Below are 18,528 nucleotides of genomic sequence, written 5' to 3'. Positions count from 1 at the left end.
CTTACCCCAGTTGTATGTCAACAGTTAGATGACTTACCACAGTTGTATGTCAACAGTTAAACGACCTACCCCAGTTGTATGTCAACAGTCTTTCCTTATGGTAGTAGCTCCCGAAGCCGACCTCCACAGTGAAGTTACACGGTTCAAACTTCAGGAAGAATAGGACGTGCTTGACAAGGGGTGTCTCAAACAGCGGGATGTCGAAGGAGAAGTCCACACAACACTCTACACCGAAACAGTTGTCCGGCAGTTTACAGTTGACGTTGTCCCGGAAACTGGCGGGTATGGGCTTCTTGTAGTCTGGGAGGGACCAAGGGCAGTCTGAAGAACAAAGACAGTTTGAAGACATTATGCCCAGTTTAGTTGTGTTTGAATACAAATAATGGAACGTTTCACTACACAAGTTAGTTAAATATTGCAGTTCTACATGCTGTATGGTCTACATAAACACTTGTGTAGGTCATACAATATTTATATGCGTGTATGATGATGTACAATGAACATCATTTAGTCAAAAGAACGAAGGATCATCGAAAGTATATCGAGTTATCTGTCGTTCAAGACAAGCGGTGTATGAATAATTAACGATAGTGCAATACTGGACATCAACCATTACATTACATCGCCTTAGACTACCTAATATATGTAGTTTATGAAATTCGAGGTTTTAGTGTTTGTTAACACGTGTGGGTCATAACATTTATGGATACATAAGGTTAGTTTCAAAGGCTTGATGTAAGAACAATATATATATATATATATATATATATATATATATATATATATATATATATATATACAAAAATGAGGTAAATGTTCACTCGGTGTACATGTAATATATAATAAAATAATAATAATAATAATATTATATTATTATATTATTTTATTATATATATATATATATATATATATATATATATATATATATATATAGACAATTCAGAACCGCTAACTCGCTATAAGTATACTGAATAACAAAAGTTCCTGTGACATTGAATAAGATTTAATGCAAAATTATGTTTTTTACCAAATCTCAAACAATTTCGGTTTGCAACAGATAAAAGGCTCCTGTAAGTGTTCAAATGGTTTAATTTGCCATACTGACTTCAGAAAATGCGTGATTTCATAAAACACATGAACATGCCAAAATATCAATTTACAAATCAATAGCGTGTGTGTCCACCTCCGGTTGCGATGCAAGCAACACATCTTCGTCTCATTTTAATGGACCAGGTGTCGCACAAAGTCCTTTGGGATATCTGTCCATATCTGCTGGAGCATGTTTCGAAGTTTCTGGAGTGTCTGTGGAACACGTGGTTGACGTCGAAGGCGTCGATCCATCTCATCCCACATGTGCTTGATTGGTGAAAGATCAGCGGAGCGAGCCGGCCAGGGGATGACATTCATGTTGTTTTGTTGAAGAACAAGTCGAGCAATATGAGGCCGGGCGTTGTCATGTTGAAAGGTAATGCCTGGGCCATGAGGACGCAAAAACGGTAGAACAACAGGGCCGATGATCTCGTCGCGGTAGCGCTGTCCATTAAGATTCCCACCCCATACCATAACGCTGCCGCCCCCGAACCGATCTTCTTCCATGACACAATGATTGACGTAACGTTCACCTCAAAGTCGGTACACTCGAATCCGTCCATCGCTGTAGTTGAGGTGAAAACGAGTCTCGTCAGTGAATAGAACCTGTCCCCACTGCATGGCCGTCCAGCGTAGACGCTGTCTGCACTACTGTAGACGTGCTTGACGGAGGTTTTGAAAAATACACTAAAATATTGGTGTCACAGGAACTTTTGGTGTTGAGTATATATTTGAGGAATTGAAAGTTATGAAAGTTGTGCTATTTATTTCGTCAACACTAATCATCTTTTACTGTTCAGGTCTACCAGATATAGAATACCAATGATGTTATCTGTATATTTCTTTGTACATTGTATCAACACAAACATAAAATGTAGTAATATTTTTCAACTTTCAGCTGTTACAATACCTGGTTGGGGCGTTAAAGCTGTGCAGCTACCGTCTGACAGAACTTTCTAAAAAACAGATACAAATCATTGATGACAATATTTTCTTATTGCACTAGTGCACCTGACATCGTTATTGTGAGGTGAAATGGGGTTTAACGTCGCGTCCAAGATTATTGTGTGTTTGTGTGGCTTCTTGTACTAGTCCGGACTGATGCCGATTTATAGTGCTACCTCACTGAGATACCGTGCCGCAGTTTACCATGAATATCCCACTCAGACACAGCCGAAGCGCCAGACAGGGTAACAACAAGTACCATCTTTTAACGTCTTTTGGTGTGACGCAGCCGGGGATCGAACCTCGGACCTTCCGCTCTCCGGGCGGACGCTCTACCATTAGACCACGGAGGCGATCGTTGTCATAGAAAATAACCAGCGACGAAACTACGGATTATATATCCCCAGTGAATTCATCGCTTAAATGCACACACGAACATTTTTCGCCTTACTGGTTACAAAATGGTTACATATGGTATAGTTTCCACTGATTGTATTGTAGCAAATGGGAATATATGGCATGCTTCAGTTTCGCATCAATATCAGCATGTGTGCTTGTAGAAAGTTACAAAAATCATGGAGGAATATAAGAGCTATAGGTTATGAAGTTTGAATCTGAAAACTCACATCTAGTCCAAGTTTTCGAAACACCACATCTACAACTTCTCTGATAAGCTTTCCTCCCATATCCTCCGCAAGCTTCTTCAGAGATCCCCTTCCTTAAATCAGACATTTATGAAAATTTAATGGTCATGTATTTGAAGCTGATGACGTTACCTCTTCATATTGGGCTGAATTTAGCCAAATGATTGGCATTGTTAGAGATGTCATGCGCGTGATGAATGCATATCTACTAAACATAGGGTATATAGCGAAACCCCGGCATCGACCCTATTGAATTCGTTTCACAGAGCTTTCTATATTTTCTTACAGTATTCGATCGGAAGGCCGGATTTCCCAACCGCCTGGTTCCGACTAAGTGGGTTACACTGTACACATGATTCAGAATATTTTGACTTCGAGAAATACAATGAATAGATGAACGTGTTACTGTTTTCGACACTTACCTGGCAGAGAGAAGTTTTCATTACAAATCGGAATAGGTACATCTAGTTTTTCTATCAACAAACTATCCAGAATCGGTTCCGATGCTCCAACACTGATTTGTAGACCCATGTCAATCACAAAAACCTTCCTTGCTTCACTTCTGTCAATGATGTATCTGGAGAAGGGTAAACATGACACAGTGATAGTGTGGTCTATGATTAACCTACTCGTATCGTGACTGCAGTTTAAGTCTACGAAATTCGCTTGACAAATCTCAGTATCACACACACATACATTAAAGACATGATGCAAATGGTGGTCGGGGTTTGGGTGTTGCTGTGTTGCCTGTTAGATTTGTGCCATCGTACCTTGACGAGTTGAATATTTTTTATTGCTATCAATTGCTAATTCTATCAACTACTTGTTTGGTTAGTCCAAATGCAATCATGAACAAATCGATTTGATTTCGCTGCTTGAATTCATTCGTTTTTTCTAATTTTACAAGAAAGGCACTTCAGAATTAAAAGACGTCAATTTATCTTTAACAGTAGGATAGATTGATAATTTGCAGAGAAACAGCCACACACTCATAATATGTCTTGCATTTCAATAGTTATTCACTCTCCTATTTTATAACGAGTTATATATCTAAGAAGAAAAAGCAGTTTTAGGATCATCGGTTTGCCATTATATGCATATCTCACTCACTCAATCTCGTACACATCTATATTCTATGAAATAGGAAGAAAGGCTACAATAAACTCAATTATTGCTGACAACACGTTTCCTCAAAGGGTGACCGAATGGATATAGCTTAGATATAAAAGGTGCTCTCATTGTCCTACCTTATGGAAACCCAGTCGTTCAGTTTAATGGTCTTCTCTTTCCCTGTAAATGTAATGGCAGACATATCAGTTGGGCGTTGGGTTTTACTTTGATCAAAAGTAGTGTTGTATACCTGTAAATGTGTTACATGTGAAAGGGATTACGATCTGTATAAAGCAAACACGATGTGATACTGACGTCTCTTATTATCAAGTATCATCGTATGTGGAGAAGCAATCGCATGCTAGTAACGATTGTATTTTTACAACTCTGATTAAGAACATTAATTTGTTATACATGTCTTTATAGTAATTCATGATAACACTGCATTCAACAAAAAAACAATATGCCATGGACCTGTTAATCTTGCACAGTAGAGAATCGTTGAATCATTGACTCACTGAAATGGCATAGGTGTGTTTCAGTGAGTGAGGGAATGAGTTGGGTATAACGCCGCTTTTAACAGTATTCCAGTTACATCGCGGCGTGTCAGTTTAATGTGGCAGGAAAGCCCGAAGTCATGCAGGTCTCAGACGTCTACCAGTTCGGTGAAACCCACGAGCACGGGTATGGTGCTGACAAACCTAGAAACATAATCGGGGCGAACCGGGATTCGAACCCACAATCATAGGTTTCTGGTGTGCCCAAGGGACGCGACTCTGCACAGCGAATCGCGGCGCCTTAGACAACTGGGCCACCCGTGCCCCCTGTGATTCAGAAGTCAACTGTATTCAATTATCATACAGTTTGAATCAAAGGACTCATAGTTACAATCAGCTTCCGGGTTGTACATGTATCATGTTGCTGTTGCATTCATCATTAGCAATAGTCCAGCTAAAGCAATGATCGAATCTGGTCCAGACAAACCAGTGGCAGATAATTTGGCACCAACGTCCCACATCGTCGGGGTGTGATGACACGCAATCCACAAAATCAATGACCCAGACCACCCGATCCACAATGACGACTGTTACGACTTGCAACAGAATTTACAAGCCACTACCTACCCCAGTCGTATCCCAGCAGTATTACTTTCTCAGTGCACTCCTCAAAGTTTACGGTCATTGTGAATTTACAAGGGTCAAGTTGTATGTAAGCGTTGACGGCCTTGTTGAATTTCAGCTTCTTCATCCTAACATCAACACATGCATCAAACCGCAGACAGTCCTGGGCGATCTCCATGTAGACGATCTTATTGATCTTCTCGTTTGTTATTGGTGGGAGGTTCACGGTCCTGTTCAGCAATCTGCAAGCTGGAGGAACATTGCAATAGATGTTACATTATATTTCCACATAACATTGTTATATGAATTGTTAAAATATATATGTGATTGTCATTTTGCTATATGGCATCACTATAAAGGTAAGCATTACATATTGTGAATATCTATATTTCATATCCTTCTATAAAAACTGTTTTGATTAAACTAAAAGAAAGCTAGGATCGATACCTCATCAAAACCATGTATTGCTACTGGACGAAACGTTTGTACAAGTATATTGAATCGCTAAGAAATGCTTACCCTTTCTGTAGGACCTACTATAAATTACCACATAATTCCAACGATAAAATACGTACTTTTTTAAAACAATATACATGCATAAGAATAGATTTGTTTGCTGTTTTGTGTTTACGTCACACTACACGTAATATTCTAGTTATATGACTGCGTCTATATATAATCGGGTCCGAACCAGATGGTCCACTGATTGACATCATAAGCAGTTGGGATACTGTGACGTACATCAACCACGTCAGCGACCCTGACCACCTGATCCATTTAGTCACTTCTTTCGACAAGCATTGGTTGCTGGCGACATGTATTGTGAACCAAAATCCCCGCGGGAGTGTGGTCTTTCAGTTCGTGATTTGAGATTGTAATGTATGTTGTGAAAGACCTTATTTACAGTATGGGTATACAGTGGATACGATTTTTAAACAGAGCGTCTCTTTATCATGAACCGCTCACTTTTGTGTCCATCTCTGAGCCTCTGCTCCAGTTCCTGTCTTGTGCCCGTGATGTGCAATCCCCGCTGCTGGAGCTTCTGCTTGAGGATATCCCGAGTCAGGGCCTCAGGTCTGGGACAGGGATCCGTCTTTCCTGGAGCCTAAAATGCAAACACGTGTACTTCTAATTCTAACACATTGGAACCACTTTAACTCTTTTAGACATAGCACCATCGTGAATATAGGTTCGCTACAAGTGGAGTTATATAATGTCGATTCTGATGTGATCATAGGTTACATCGTCTAAAAGAATATATACAGCATATTTAATCAAAGCTGACATATACTCTGTTTATATCATTGTGTGACTTGGTTGGAATTGGTATTTTTACGTTTGGCGTGGCCACTAGTAAAAATATATAAATTTTACCTGGTCCGGAGGAAAAAGGGCCATTTTTTAATATGGTTCCTTCTTTTATGTAAAATATGTCCAAATTATTTGTTTCATATATTTATATTCTGCTTAAAGGTTACTGGACAAGAGGAAAGAAACACTGAATTCTCTCATAATATTACCACATATTTGTCATACTTACATCAGGAGATATACACGGGATGAAGCCAAGTAGTTCTTCGATGCCCTTCTTTATTGAATCATCGGCAAACGTTTTGGCACTTTCTCGAATTCGTCTTTTAATTGATTCCTTATCAAGCAGAGCTCTGTAATCAACTAGCAAAGGAAACAGCGTATTTTTGGTAATGTTACGTGACGCGTCCCGATCGAGGGGACGTTTATTATGAATAGCACGGTATGTTTGTACGCTGCATTTAGTGGCTTGCGGGAAAACTAGACAAGGTTTTGTTTTTTTATTGCTGCATTGACCTGGAACATTAATCATCCTGAAAGTGATTTGGTCCAACTTATCAGGACAAAAGATTTACCCGAGTCAAATGTATATTAAACATTGGTTTAGGTCCAAACTACCTTAAAAACAAAAGTCTCTGCTGATGATAACATTTCCAAAGGTTGTTGGTCATCTTGTATCAAACAGTAAATAATAAACAAGGCAGGTGTGTGTCATTTGCCAAACACTTGATATACATTTCATACCTATGATTAGGAAACTATATTATATCCTGTCACGAAACGAAATTGAATCCGTATTTTGCGTGCCACATAAATCGGGTTCTTTGAAATATTTTTGGCACAGCTTCTTCATGCTGATTGTTATATGGCAGTGTATTTTATTGTTGAACTGTAGTTGTGTTGCATTGTTTCTGTTTGGGATTCGGTAGACGCTCATTGCATTGTATTTAGACAGTGATCAGTCGTTAGGAAGTTACTATATTTAGATGCTAGAGTGGTGTGTAAACGTCCGGTTCGGTACGGTCCGGTTCTGTAATGGTATTTGTGGTAAGGGCACGGTTTTTACATTTCCTGTAGCTTGTATATATAGTGGGACAAGATCGTGTTTAGGTATCTCTAACACATTTCGTACCAGCTTTCATGTGAGGATGGCTCACCAACCCTGATTCCTTGCCTAGCCCATCTCGGAAGCCTGGCCACTTTCGCCGCCGGGTGAATATTTGTTATTATCACTGACTTTTGCTATCATCACTGTATTTGTGTAACACTGACTACTATATTATATATTGCTAACGAATATTGTACTACCACTCTACTCTCTGAAATGCCATTGTAATTGCTGTGCAGTATTTTGTATTGATTTGCAGCCTACTTGATTTTGCAATCCATGTGTTGATTGTATACCTTTCGTTGGCGGTTTGTTGGTTTCACACTAAGTTCTTTTACATAGAAATTTCTGGGTGTAATATATTGTTTCAATTTGGGCGTTGACACGTAACATGATAAATACTAATCACGATATTTACCCTCTGGCCAAGTTATTGAGCCATCTGGATGACAAATTGGCAGCGGTGTCAGGAACTCGTCCAGGATGTTGAAGAATGCGATGCAGTTGTCGCTGTCATCCTGGGAACAGAAGCCGGCCGCCAGTGTGATCAGAGCAGCTGTGTCATCCTTCTCCAGCTTCACTCTGAAGAACAAATACTGAAGAATGAGGGATCTGAACATCACACCTCACAGAGGTGAGACATTTATGTCTACAGCTGCAATAACTTGATAATAGAACAACTGTATGCATGGCCATTCCTCCAGATGAGGACACAACTGTTACGGAAGTGTTATGACGTCCACGATTACCGACGAGACTGTGTTACAGCACTGACAAAGTTCTGACTGAGTTGAGGTACATTGTAACTCAATGTTACATTTTCTGTGAACGGTTAAAGTGAGGAAGTAACATCATACTTAATGACTAGCTCTATTCCTCCCAATATATCCAGTTTCACATTCGTCGGAATAGTCTTCTCTAATCCTGTAAAACAAAACCGGCTTTTAATATAAAAAAATGTTAAGAAAACAAACTATCCTAAACCCAAAATTTTGTTTATTTCCCCCAAAATATATGTTTCTATGTATAATGTTATAGATTAGCATTAGTATCTTTCATATTAACCATAAATGTATAATTCAAAGCAGTTCAAAGTGTTCCAATGCAATTCAATTGTAATGAATATCTGGAAATATTCTTTGAATGATTTGTATATCTGCAGAAATTCTTGTTTTCAAAATGTTTTCGTTGATACTGTGAATAATATTAATGGCCATCAACCTGCATATATATCCTTCAGGTCACCGTCAATTCCAAAGGACTTGTGGAACCTGCCAGCACCGACCGTAAATTTCAAATCGCAGGGATCAAATCTTGCAAACAATTTATAGGTTTTTCGGAACACGAAGAGATTGAAATGTACGCAGCATTCAAGTCCAAGACATTTGTCGTCAAATGTACAGTAGATGTTGCCAGGCATGGAGATCTTCATGAGAGGACAGGCTGCAAAAAACGGGAACATATACACAATAACCCCAAAATGAACGAAGGTTTATAAGGGAAATGATATTTCATTTAACAAAAGTTATATTTATTCATATTCATGAACGCTTAATCTTGTGAAAACGTGGTTCGGCTACGTTTCACAGATCACGTGTTTTAACATTGCCTGTCATTAGTCATTACGCTTAGTGAGTGAATGTTGTTTTAAGCCGTATTCAGCATTATTCAATCTTTATCACGAAGCTTGTATATAATCGAGTCCAGATCAGGCAAATCAGTGGCTGATAGCATGAGCAACGATCCAGGCCATCGAGGCACACAATCATACAGGTCACACGCGTAACCAGCTGATCATACTGTTAATCGGCTCTTTGTACATAAAGTGATACAGGGGACCTACTCTGACCCGAATCCCACAAAGTCTAAGCACTTGTGTCGTTACATGTACATAAGTAATATGGACCTGAGCAAGAAGAATTTTACTTGGTCTTTGTAGCTACAAATTTGAAAGGAATATATCTATATATAAAACTGAAGTTCGCGTTTACGTGTTTCATTTTACTTGTAAAAGATAATTGGCAAAATAACATAAAAGCGACAAAACACATTCGCAAGAAATCTCTGCTCAAAGTCGTTGTATGGTTCCGACTATATCAAAAGCATGTGTTTATGAAGTACTATCTTATAGTGATGGCATCAGGTGTATCATTAGAATTACTTGAGGGGACGGACCAAACGTGAGGACAAATCTTATTATCGGTTAATATCATTATTGTGACTGACATGGGTACTCACAGTTTGATGGCGTGGTGAGGGAGTTGATCATATGTTCCCACATTATATCAGTAAGCTATAAGAACGTCATGGTTACTCACAGTTGGATGGCGGAGTGAGGAAGTTGATCATATGTTCCGGGGTCCCAACATTATATCAGTCAATTATAAGAATGCCATGTGTACTCACAGTTTGATGGTTCCCGAGTCCCCACATTATATCAGTAAGTTTTAAGAATTCCATGTGTACTCACGGTTGGATGGCGTGGTGAGGGAGTTGATCATATGTTCCCCGGTCCCCACATTATATCAGTAGGTTTTAAGAATGCCGCGTGTACTCACAGTTGGATGGCGTGGTGAGGGAGTTGTTCATATGTTCCCGAGTCCCCACATTATATCAGTAGGTTTTAAGAATGCCGCGTGTACTCACAGTTGGATGGCGTGGTGAGGGAGTTGATCATATGTTCCCGAGTCCCCACATTATATCAGTAGGTTTTAAGAATGCCGCGTGTACTCACGGTTGGATGGCGTGGTGAGGGAGTTGATCATATGTTCCCCAGTCCCCACATTATATCAGTAGGTTTTAAGAATGCCGCGTGTACTCACAGTTGGATGGCGTGGTGAGGGACTTGATCATATGTTCCCGAGTCCCCTCTGCCCTCATCCCCCTCTCGGTAAGCTCCATCCTCAGTTGGTCGTCTGTCATCTGGTACGGGTTGAAACACGGCTTGTTGTCGATCATCTCCTGCAGCACAGAAATACGTGCACATATATATAATAAACGGTCTATGGGTTGTTAGTGTTAACCCCTGGGATGTTTCATGATGCAGATTATCGTCAGTGGTTCGAATAGCTGGACAATATTGTATTACACAGAGTTAACATTGATCGACTTTACTTTGAGTGACACTCAGCCATGGTCTACACTGTTTTATGGCACAGCTCTTGATCCCAACAAACAAATTAACAGCTGAGAAAGTTGTGATTGTACGACAATGAGGACTATTCAATGTTATACATAACCCCAGCATTTAAAAAAAGGCAATACCTTTATTGTTTTTATGACCTCGGCCATCTTTTTCTGACTCTCGTCAAGACCGAGAATCTCAAGAAGATCGAAGATCGTCCCCATTTTCAGGTTACGGACAGATAACTTTTTCATAAAAGCACCAGCCTTTTGGAAAAGGGTTGCCAGAGCTGCAATTAATAATTGGGAGTATTAGAATGTAGGTTTCCTGTATACAGCGTTCGATGATTGCATCTTGCTCATCGGCTTGAAAATACTTATTATGTAAGTTCCCCAGCAATTATTTCTGAACACCATGACAATTTGCGAGCATTTACGGAAGTGTCCCGACATGGTATGTATGGATAGAAGTGACAACTACACAACAAGTTGTCAGAGTATTTCCTGTAGAAACACATAGAGGTTACTGTCCACTGCGTGTAGATATTTTCAACCCAAGTAATCGATCTCTTCACAGACACTGCCAGCAGGGACTTTGCATGAGTCTAATGAAGCTAGGTAAAGATGTCATCCTTCAAACTCGATTAGCATCATCTCCTCACCACCATCTTTTGTTTTCTTTGCCTTTTCTTGGATCTGTGGTCTTCGAGCTTGCATCCTTCGGAACATGGAATCGGGCTTATCTGAATTTTAAGTAAATGTATAAATAACGAAACTGACAAAGCCCTTTCCATAATCATTAGACTGCAATATTGCGCAAGGTCGACTATATAATACCATGTGGTTATGAATCATGCAAAGGCAAGTCAATTGTTCAGCTGAATAAGTCAAAATGGGGAATTACATCGGACATAACTTGGATCACTGATGCGTCATAAATGCCATGCACACGCCCACCATAAAGCTGTTTTAACGTTTCGTGTTAAGGAATTGGATGCCGTATCTTTGATCAAACAACTTTTTGAACAAAATGAAACACAGACACCTGAGGTTGGAACTGCTGGAATACTGCTCGACATAAAGGGAAAGTTGACAATTAGAAAGTTTTGTCATCCCTCCTGCCATAAAGCCTTGTGAATATTTGCATGCATTGATCAAAATATGAATCAGATCAGACGGTTTCACGGTCAGTTTTAGATATGGTTGGGTAAATAAGTGGATGGGAGCTGGCTAGTTGACCGTTATTCAACGATATCAGATCATCGATATACCCGAAGCTAAAGCTTCTGAGACAATTACCGGTGTTTTTGATTTGCCAACCGAGCAGAAATTCCGATTCTTTGCATCAAGAAAAGATTATCAATGAGAGGAGCACAATCGATGCCCACAGGGATGCCTCCTTCTTACCTACATGTCATATGCCGACATTTCACATGGATGTAACCTGACACAGATGTGTTGCAAGGAGAGACGACAACGAGTTTGGCTAATGAGGAGTTAATCTGATATTTGGCTTAAGGTGAATAATGGTTCTGTTATTTTTATACCTACACACAAGTATGGTTAACTTCCATTAACTTCTGCTCGTATTTATCATGGTTTCTTTTTGTGTCTCGTGTGGACGCATTCACTTTAGTTCACAAGTTGCAATGCTAAAATATCGTGTTCCCAAGTAATTCATCTGTGTTTTAAGAGCTGACCGAAATGTTATGTAAATCTTGTGGAAACACTCTCTGACCTTGTTGAACGTGTCATCACTCACTCACTCACTCACTCACTCACTCAGTTAGGGGGGATTGGTGCACACTAATAAGTTAATACCGCTTTTACAAAGATGTCCCTAAAACAACACACTGGTTAATGTTTACCCATATGATCCGGTAACTGCTGGTAGCTCAAAACCTACCATTTTCCGCGTCGGCGACTGAGGTAGGATCTTTTGAGGAATCAAGATCCTCAGGTTTTTCAATTTCCTTTCCTGTTCTCTCTGGGCTGGTGTCATTGTCCTTCTTACCATCCAGACAGATGATACAGTTTTCAAATATAATATCCTCCTAAACAAAAAATTGGTAGGAAATCACAACTGTTATATTGCCTTTTCTCTGTGATCGCCATCTTCCTCCCGAATTGTGTCTTTTATCCACGCATCTATACATGCAAATTCATGGTTATACGTATTGGATTCCGTTTGTACTTTTGAAAATGAATGTCACAAAGAAAAACGTATGCGTCACGACACTTTTACAACATCACAATACACAGCTAAATAATGTTTGTCGCAAAATTTACATTTACAGTATTTGTCTCAAAAACATGCCTACGTTACATTGCATCACCATATGTCTCTACAGAAAACATTTGTACGTTAAGATATATAACATTATGCGTTCATATGAAGTACGTATACATCAAGATATGTCACAGTATGTGTCCACAGAAACCACGTGTACATCAAAATATGTCACATTTTGTGTCTAAAGAAAACATTGGTGTTATACAAATGACGCTGGTTTGACCTTTTTATATCCTTGTTTGGCACTAGATGATAGCTAAATACACCTATGATAAATAGCTAAGTATAAACTCAGCAAGTAAATGTACTTTTAACATAGAGGGCAAAACATTTACCTTAAACACCACTTTGTAGTCGTCACACTCTTGCACCCACGCTGGGATTTTGGGTACCCTCGGCTCCAGGTAGCGTGTTGGGTCAACATAGCCACCCTTCCTTCTCAGGGAGAGATGGATGTGTGCGTTTTTCCCACATGGGGAGTTGGCCGCCACACCTATCTTCTGTCCAGCACTCACCTGAAGGAGACATTCAGTTATAATGAAAACAAAACTGAATGTCATTTGACATAACGAAGGAACAATGACAACATGGCAAAGTGTTTCTGGCACCATTAGATTGAATACGTCTTTAGTTGCTTATTGTGTGGCGTATATCGATGTATGAAGACATAACACATACCATAAAACAAATAACAATTTGTTTTTTTAAGCCGCAGTACGTAATATTCAAGCTATATCAGGAGTACCTTTCAAAAATTGAGTATGGCCACACAAACCTGTGGTTGACAGCATAATTCACATCCGGTGTTATGCAGACAACAGAGTTGACAACCTAGCAAATTCAGTGGTCACATACGACAGGCAGAGTCGAGGCGTGAACCTGTTCTAACGGGGGTTCTCAGGGGGTTTCTTTTCATGAGTGAACCTCCATGTGCATGCCATATCAGCCAACTTTTAACACTCACACAGTCTCTAGTAGATCAGCATCTCACAGTTGTAGTCTTATATATCGTGAACTATGAGCTGCAATTCCACGTGTTGTCTTAGAAGCATGCTAACGTCTACACCATGGCGCAATTCACAACTTACAGGGCTACTGTCGTCGACGTCGGGGTCGATGTTGGTGATGATGACCTCAGTTTCCTTCAGAGATCCTGCATTTGGGATGATGATGACCTCATGTGGGTTGTCAGACAACCTGATGTTGCCAGCAAATGGAGCCACAATCTACGGAGAAAGTTTAGTTTTGTAGTTAAGGAGATATTTTATAAAATGAGTGAGTGAGCAAGTTGCTTGGGTTTAACGCCACTTTAATCATTATTTCAGTAAAATGACGGCATATTAACTTGTTTCGTCGTTGCCTTATTGCACATGCCTTAAGATATCGTCATATATACATCTGTATGTGTGTTTACATGTGGACGAGAATGATTGAGTGAGTTGGTGAGCTCGGCTGAACGCTGCTTTTAACAGTATTTACTATTTCAGTTAAATCATGGCGTATCATCTGGGAGGAAAGCCAGAAATCATGCAGGTCTCAGAAGGTTATCACTTAAGTGAAACCCATGAGAATGGATATGGTGCTGACAAACCTAGAAACATAATCGGGTCAAACAGGGAATCGAAACCAAGATTCCGGCGGTGACCAGGAATGTCAGCTTTAATAATAATGTCACGCTTGCATCCCAAGTTCCAAGTTGCCCGACTCCCCATTGTTCTCGGTGCCTTAGGTTTGGTACCTCCCAATCTGTTGACTGACATTGGGAGAGTACCCGGGTTTGCTTCCAGGAATACAGCCCTTCTGACAATCTGGGTAATGCATAAGGCTGCAGTTTTGTGGAGTGTTCACATTCTCCCAAAAGTTCTGGGTCCCATTCGCTGTCTGGACTGCGTGTAGAAGGGGCCAAGGGCCCTGCACTGATGATTGGCCTGACCATTCTGACTGTGCCAGGATCACCCAAACTCTCTTTGCTGCATTTTTTATTTCAATATGTACATAATTATGATAATGATTATAACAGCAACAACAACAGCAGGGGCAGGTGGTGACTTCAGAACCCATTTCTATTTGAAGAGGAATATTTCAAGGCGATTCTTTTAGTTCTTTGCTTTACTGCTTGTTCCTAAATCCTTTAAGCTTTTTGCTCATAAAGGGGAAGGTTATCATCACCTCTTTTACATGCCTGACCTTGAACTTATTGCCAATGGAGGCTCCAAACTAAAAGAAATCAGATTCTCATTGTCGAGTCATTTTCTAATGATATCGTCCGTTGGACTTGACAAATGCAACATTCTTTATCTGAAACGAGGTAATGTACGAGAAGAGACTGCTGGTGTTTTGCTCCTTCACGACAATGCACCTGTCCACAAGAGTAGAGTTGCGCAAGCCACCATTCGTGAATGAAAGTTTGAACAATCGAATCATCCCCCATATAGTCCAGACCTGGCACGAAGTGACTATTATCTGTTTCGAAATCTCAAGTCAAACCTGCGTGGAACGAGATTCGCCAATGATGACGACCTCATTGCTGCTACAGAAGCTTGGTTTGGGGGGCAAGCAGAAGACTTCTATTTTCAGGGAATTGAGAGTCTACAGCATAAATGGGAAAAGTGTATTCAAGTGCAGGGAGATTATATTGAAAAATAAAAACATGAAACTCCACTTACACCTTGTTTTTATATTGAGTTCTATGAACTTTTTGACCATCCCTCGTAGAAGAGGGACGACCAGTCAGTTTACTTGGGGGAGGAGTTATTGCCCATCTCGTTGAAGGTCAGGCCTATGCATACTTACTGATGCAGGTAAGAAGACTCCAGAATAACTCCAGAATACCCATATGTACCCATAGTACAATGTAGACTCGACAAAATCTGGAGTTCAGAGGTAAACGCTCGCAATGAAGTCAAAGCCATAAAAAACCTTTTCTGTTCTCGTCCTTTCGTATTCTTTTTGTGCTGTTGATTAGACGAAATTCAGGGTATTGACACCCTCACACGAATAATCACGTCAGACAATAGATCCTACCACCCTCACTCTTCCCTCAATTGTTTACATTTACCAATTATAATTGGAGGGCGTTGTTTGATTAGCTAGGAGGTTCTTCATGATAGAATTGTATTGTGCACTTTGGCACACATTTAGTTATCTGATGATCCTCTAGTGAAGCTGTCAAGATGAAATAAATACATTCCACAGTTTCCTTAAACAAGCCAAGATTGATTTAGTTGAAGGTTCTGTTCTGCTGGGCGGTACAGAAATGAATGTCAACAAAGCGAAGTGACATATCAAATCGGCCCAGACTCAGTTTTTCAAGGATAGGCTATCTGAACGGCTACTGCATCAAGTTTATGTGCAATGTGTTGAGAAGATCAGCAACCCTACAGAGTCCTTCACTTGGATGAAGTCGGTGGGCCTGAAAAGTGAAACTGAAGGCTTTCTGTTGGCTGCAGTGTTGGGGAGTCTTTACGAAAAGTTCTGGGTAGGTTCGACCAGGCAGCGCTTCCAATTTGCTGAGTGTAGAGAGGACAAGCGCCCTGAGCTGCTGGTGAGTATAACCAGCCTTGTGCCAGGTTCACCTATACCCTCATTGCTGCATTTTATATTTTAATCTGTCAAAAAAAATTCAAATGAAGGGCTGCCCGACAGCTGGCTGGGAAAGAATGAGTGTATTCCAATTCTGTTTCCTCCTTTTCAGTGGAGATGAGACGAAACCTTGGTCACGTGTGCTGCTTCAGAGGTGAGGTGAAATGGGGTTTAACGTTGCATCCAAGATTATTGCACTTCTATAGCAACGTGCATGCACGCGTGTGTGTGGGGATGCTTGTACTAGTCCAATTTATAGTGCTAGTCCACTGAGATACCATGCCATAGTTTAACATGAATACCCCACTCAGACACAGCATACTGACTCCGAGCCGACCAGTCCTTGTTTTAGCCCCTTAATACCGAGCTCCAGACAGGGTAACAACAAGTATCATATTTAAACCTCTTTTGGTATGAGACGGCCGGGAATCGAACCCCGGACCTTCCGCTCTCCATACGGACGCTCTACCACTACACCACAGAGGCGGTGGGTGCTTCAGAAAACAAGGATCATTATCAGGGAGAATTTTCAAAACATGATCAGCGGATTCTGGCACGGCAAACTGTAAGAACGCAGGCCAGCCTTTGTCCAAGGGGACGAAAATGAAGGATACTAATTACAGAGTAACATGCGAAATTGTTTAGCTCGATTGAACATCAACACGTCTTATTACATCTGGTTCCTTAATATAAGAAATACCTTCCTTCGTTTCTTGATATTCTCCAATATTTATTATTGCATAGTGTTGGTAAGAATGGGAAAATGCATAAACAATGTATCATTTAGAATATGATAGTTGAAGATGCTGATCGCAAAATGTTACTTACGTCTTTGCCAGGAGATATGGTTATATCTATTCCGTCATGCTCGTATTCCCTTCCATTTTTTAATTCGGAGGGATAGCTGCCACGCCCATTGCATCTGCCCCCAGCAAGTCGAAGGGTGCGGGGGAACTCCTTATGACACTTGGGGCCGAAAACACGGTCGATAAGAGAGCGGGCAGTGCGATATCTGTAAAATATGACGTCATATATTCTATAAGTCAGAAAAGTTCCATGGAGCCGGGTACAAAAAATTCCAAATATATTATCTTCTCCCTCAATAACTTACCACTATTTCTGAATGAACTCTTACTGAGGATTCCAGATAAAAAAACGAAATGGAAAACTAGCACATTAAGATATGCAAGATCTGCTTCTGGTTCTGTTAAAACCTGTGTTGGTTTCCTTCAAGTGTATCAAGTATAATGTGACAAAATAATGCTATGCCTATTGGAAAAAAAACCCAAAGGAGCTTTGTTAAGGATAACGAGACCACTTATCAACAAGAATAATGTTTATTATGTGTATGTGTGTCCTTACCCTTCCTTCAGCGCGTTGTAAGCTGTCTCCACACTGTTGATGAGATCAAACACCTTTAGGGAAGTTTTCAAGAACTTCCCTCCCAGTTTCTTCAGAGGTTCAAGAGGAGCAAGGACATCATCAACAATGTCCTTCAGCATGGTTACAACTTCCTGTCTCAGTGCAGTCTACAAAATGGGAGCAATTACATGAATAGAGAATATCATTAGGTGTATAGATCATTCTATTATGCAAGGGCCTACAGTGGGGATACAGCTTTAACGCCGATGTCCCACTTCTGATTCAAAATCCTAAAATATTGATTTTCATTTGAGATTAATAAATGTTTATTATTATTGTAACAATCGCACAAACAGCTATATGATCGAAACTGTTTTTTTGGTGTCCATCATACATTCATGCTTTTATCAAACATTTGAAAATTATATAGGGCAAGGGACTTTGAGCTGGTATTCGCAAAATGGATATCCATCCCCTGGTAGGTCTCTGGTCCACCTGGTCTGCCTGGTTTGCCTGGTCTACAAACAATTGGTGACTGTTGTTTTTTGCTGCAGTCAGCGTTTTCCAGCTATTGTTCATTGGCCTGTGAATAAGTCTGGACAAGACGACCCAGAAACATGAACAACGATCCATGCCCTTGTTGTACGATGCCTCTCAATCAGCATGTAACATAGTCTGATAACTGCATCCCCTTTATTCAACTCTTGTGACAAGCATGGGATACTGGGGACCTTTTCTTCACTGGAGTCCATAACACAACAAATCGAATATAGTGATACCACTGACCTTTTGAAAGGTAAGATCTATCTCTAGAGCGCACAAAACATGTACATGCTATCG

General features: G+C 40.2%; 1 protein-coding gene across 1 annotated transcript in view; it reads right to left on the bottom strand.

The window, feature by feature from the left end:
• Positions 1–18,528, bottom strand: part of LOC139471216 (uncharacterized) — a 159,016-nt gene that overhangs the window by 105,904 nt on the left and 34,584 nt on the right. Inside the window, exons 23-41 of the mRNA XM_071253506.1 lie at positions 17,689–17,855; positions 17,155–17,338; positions 13,833–13,970; positions 13,080–13,259; positions 12,358–12,505; positions 11,114–11,194; positions 10,593–10,741; positions 10,151–10,289; positions 8,550–8,771; positions 8,186–8,252; positions 7,747–7,910; positions 6,450–6,583; positions 5,876–6,014; positions 4,913–5,158; positions 3,926–3,968; positions 3,097–3,255; positions 2,661–2,748; positions 2,000–2,045; positions 70–321 (exon numbers count right to left, since the gene is read on the bottom strand). Of these exons, the coding sequence (XP_071109607.1) occupies positions 70–321; positions 2,000–2,045; positions 2,661–2,748; positions 3,097–3,255; positions 3,926–3,968; positions 4,913–5,158; positions 5,876–6,014; positions 6,450–6,583; positions 7,747–7,910; positions 8,186–8,252; positions 8,550–8,771; positions 10,151–10,289; positions 10,593–10,741; positions 11,114–11,194; positions 12,358–12,505; positions 13,080–13,259; positions 13,833–13,970; positions 17,155–17,338; positions 17,689–17,855 (2,746 nt within the window). The remainder of the gene's footprint in view (positions 1–69; positions 322–1,999; positions 2,046–2,660; positions 2,749–3,096; positions 3,256–3,925; positions 3,969–4,912; positions 5,159–5,875; positions 6,015–6,449; positions 6,584–7,746; positions 7,911–8,185; positions 8,253–8,549; positions 8,772–10,150; positions 10,290–10,592; positions 10,742–11,113; positions 11,195–12,357; positions 12,506–13,079; positions 13,260–13,832; positions 13,971–17,154; positions 17,339–17,688; positions 17,856–18,528) is intronic.

Source organism: Haliotis cracherodii, unplaced genomic scaffold, assembly GCF_022045235.1.
Source record: "Haliotis cracherodii isolate W230 unplaced genomic scaffold, xgHalCrac1.p SCAF_22, whole genome shotgun sequence".
NCBI lineage: Eukaryota > Metazoa > Mollusca > Gastropoda > Lepetellida > Haliotidae > Haliotis > Haliotis cracherodii.
This window is presented reverse-complemented; position numbering and strand designations above follow the sequence as displayed.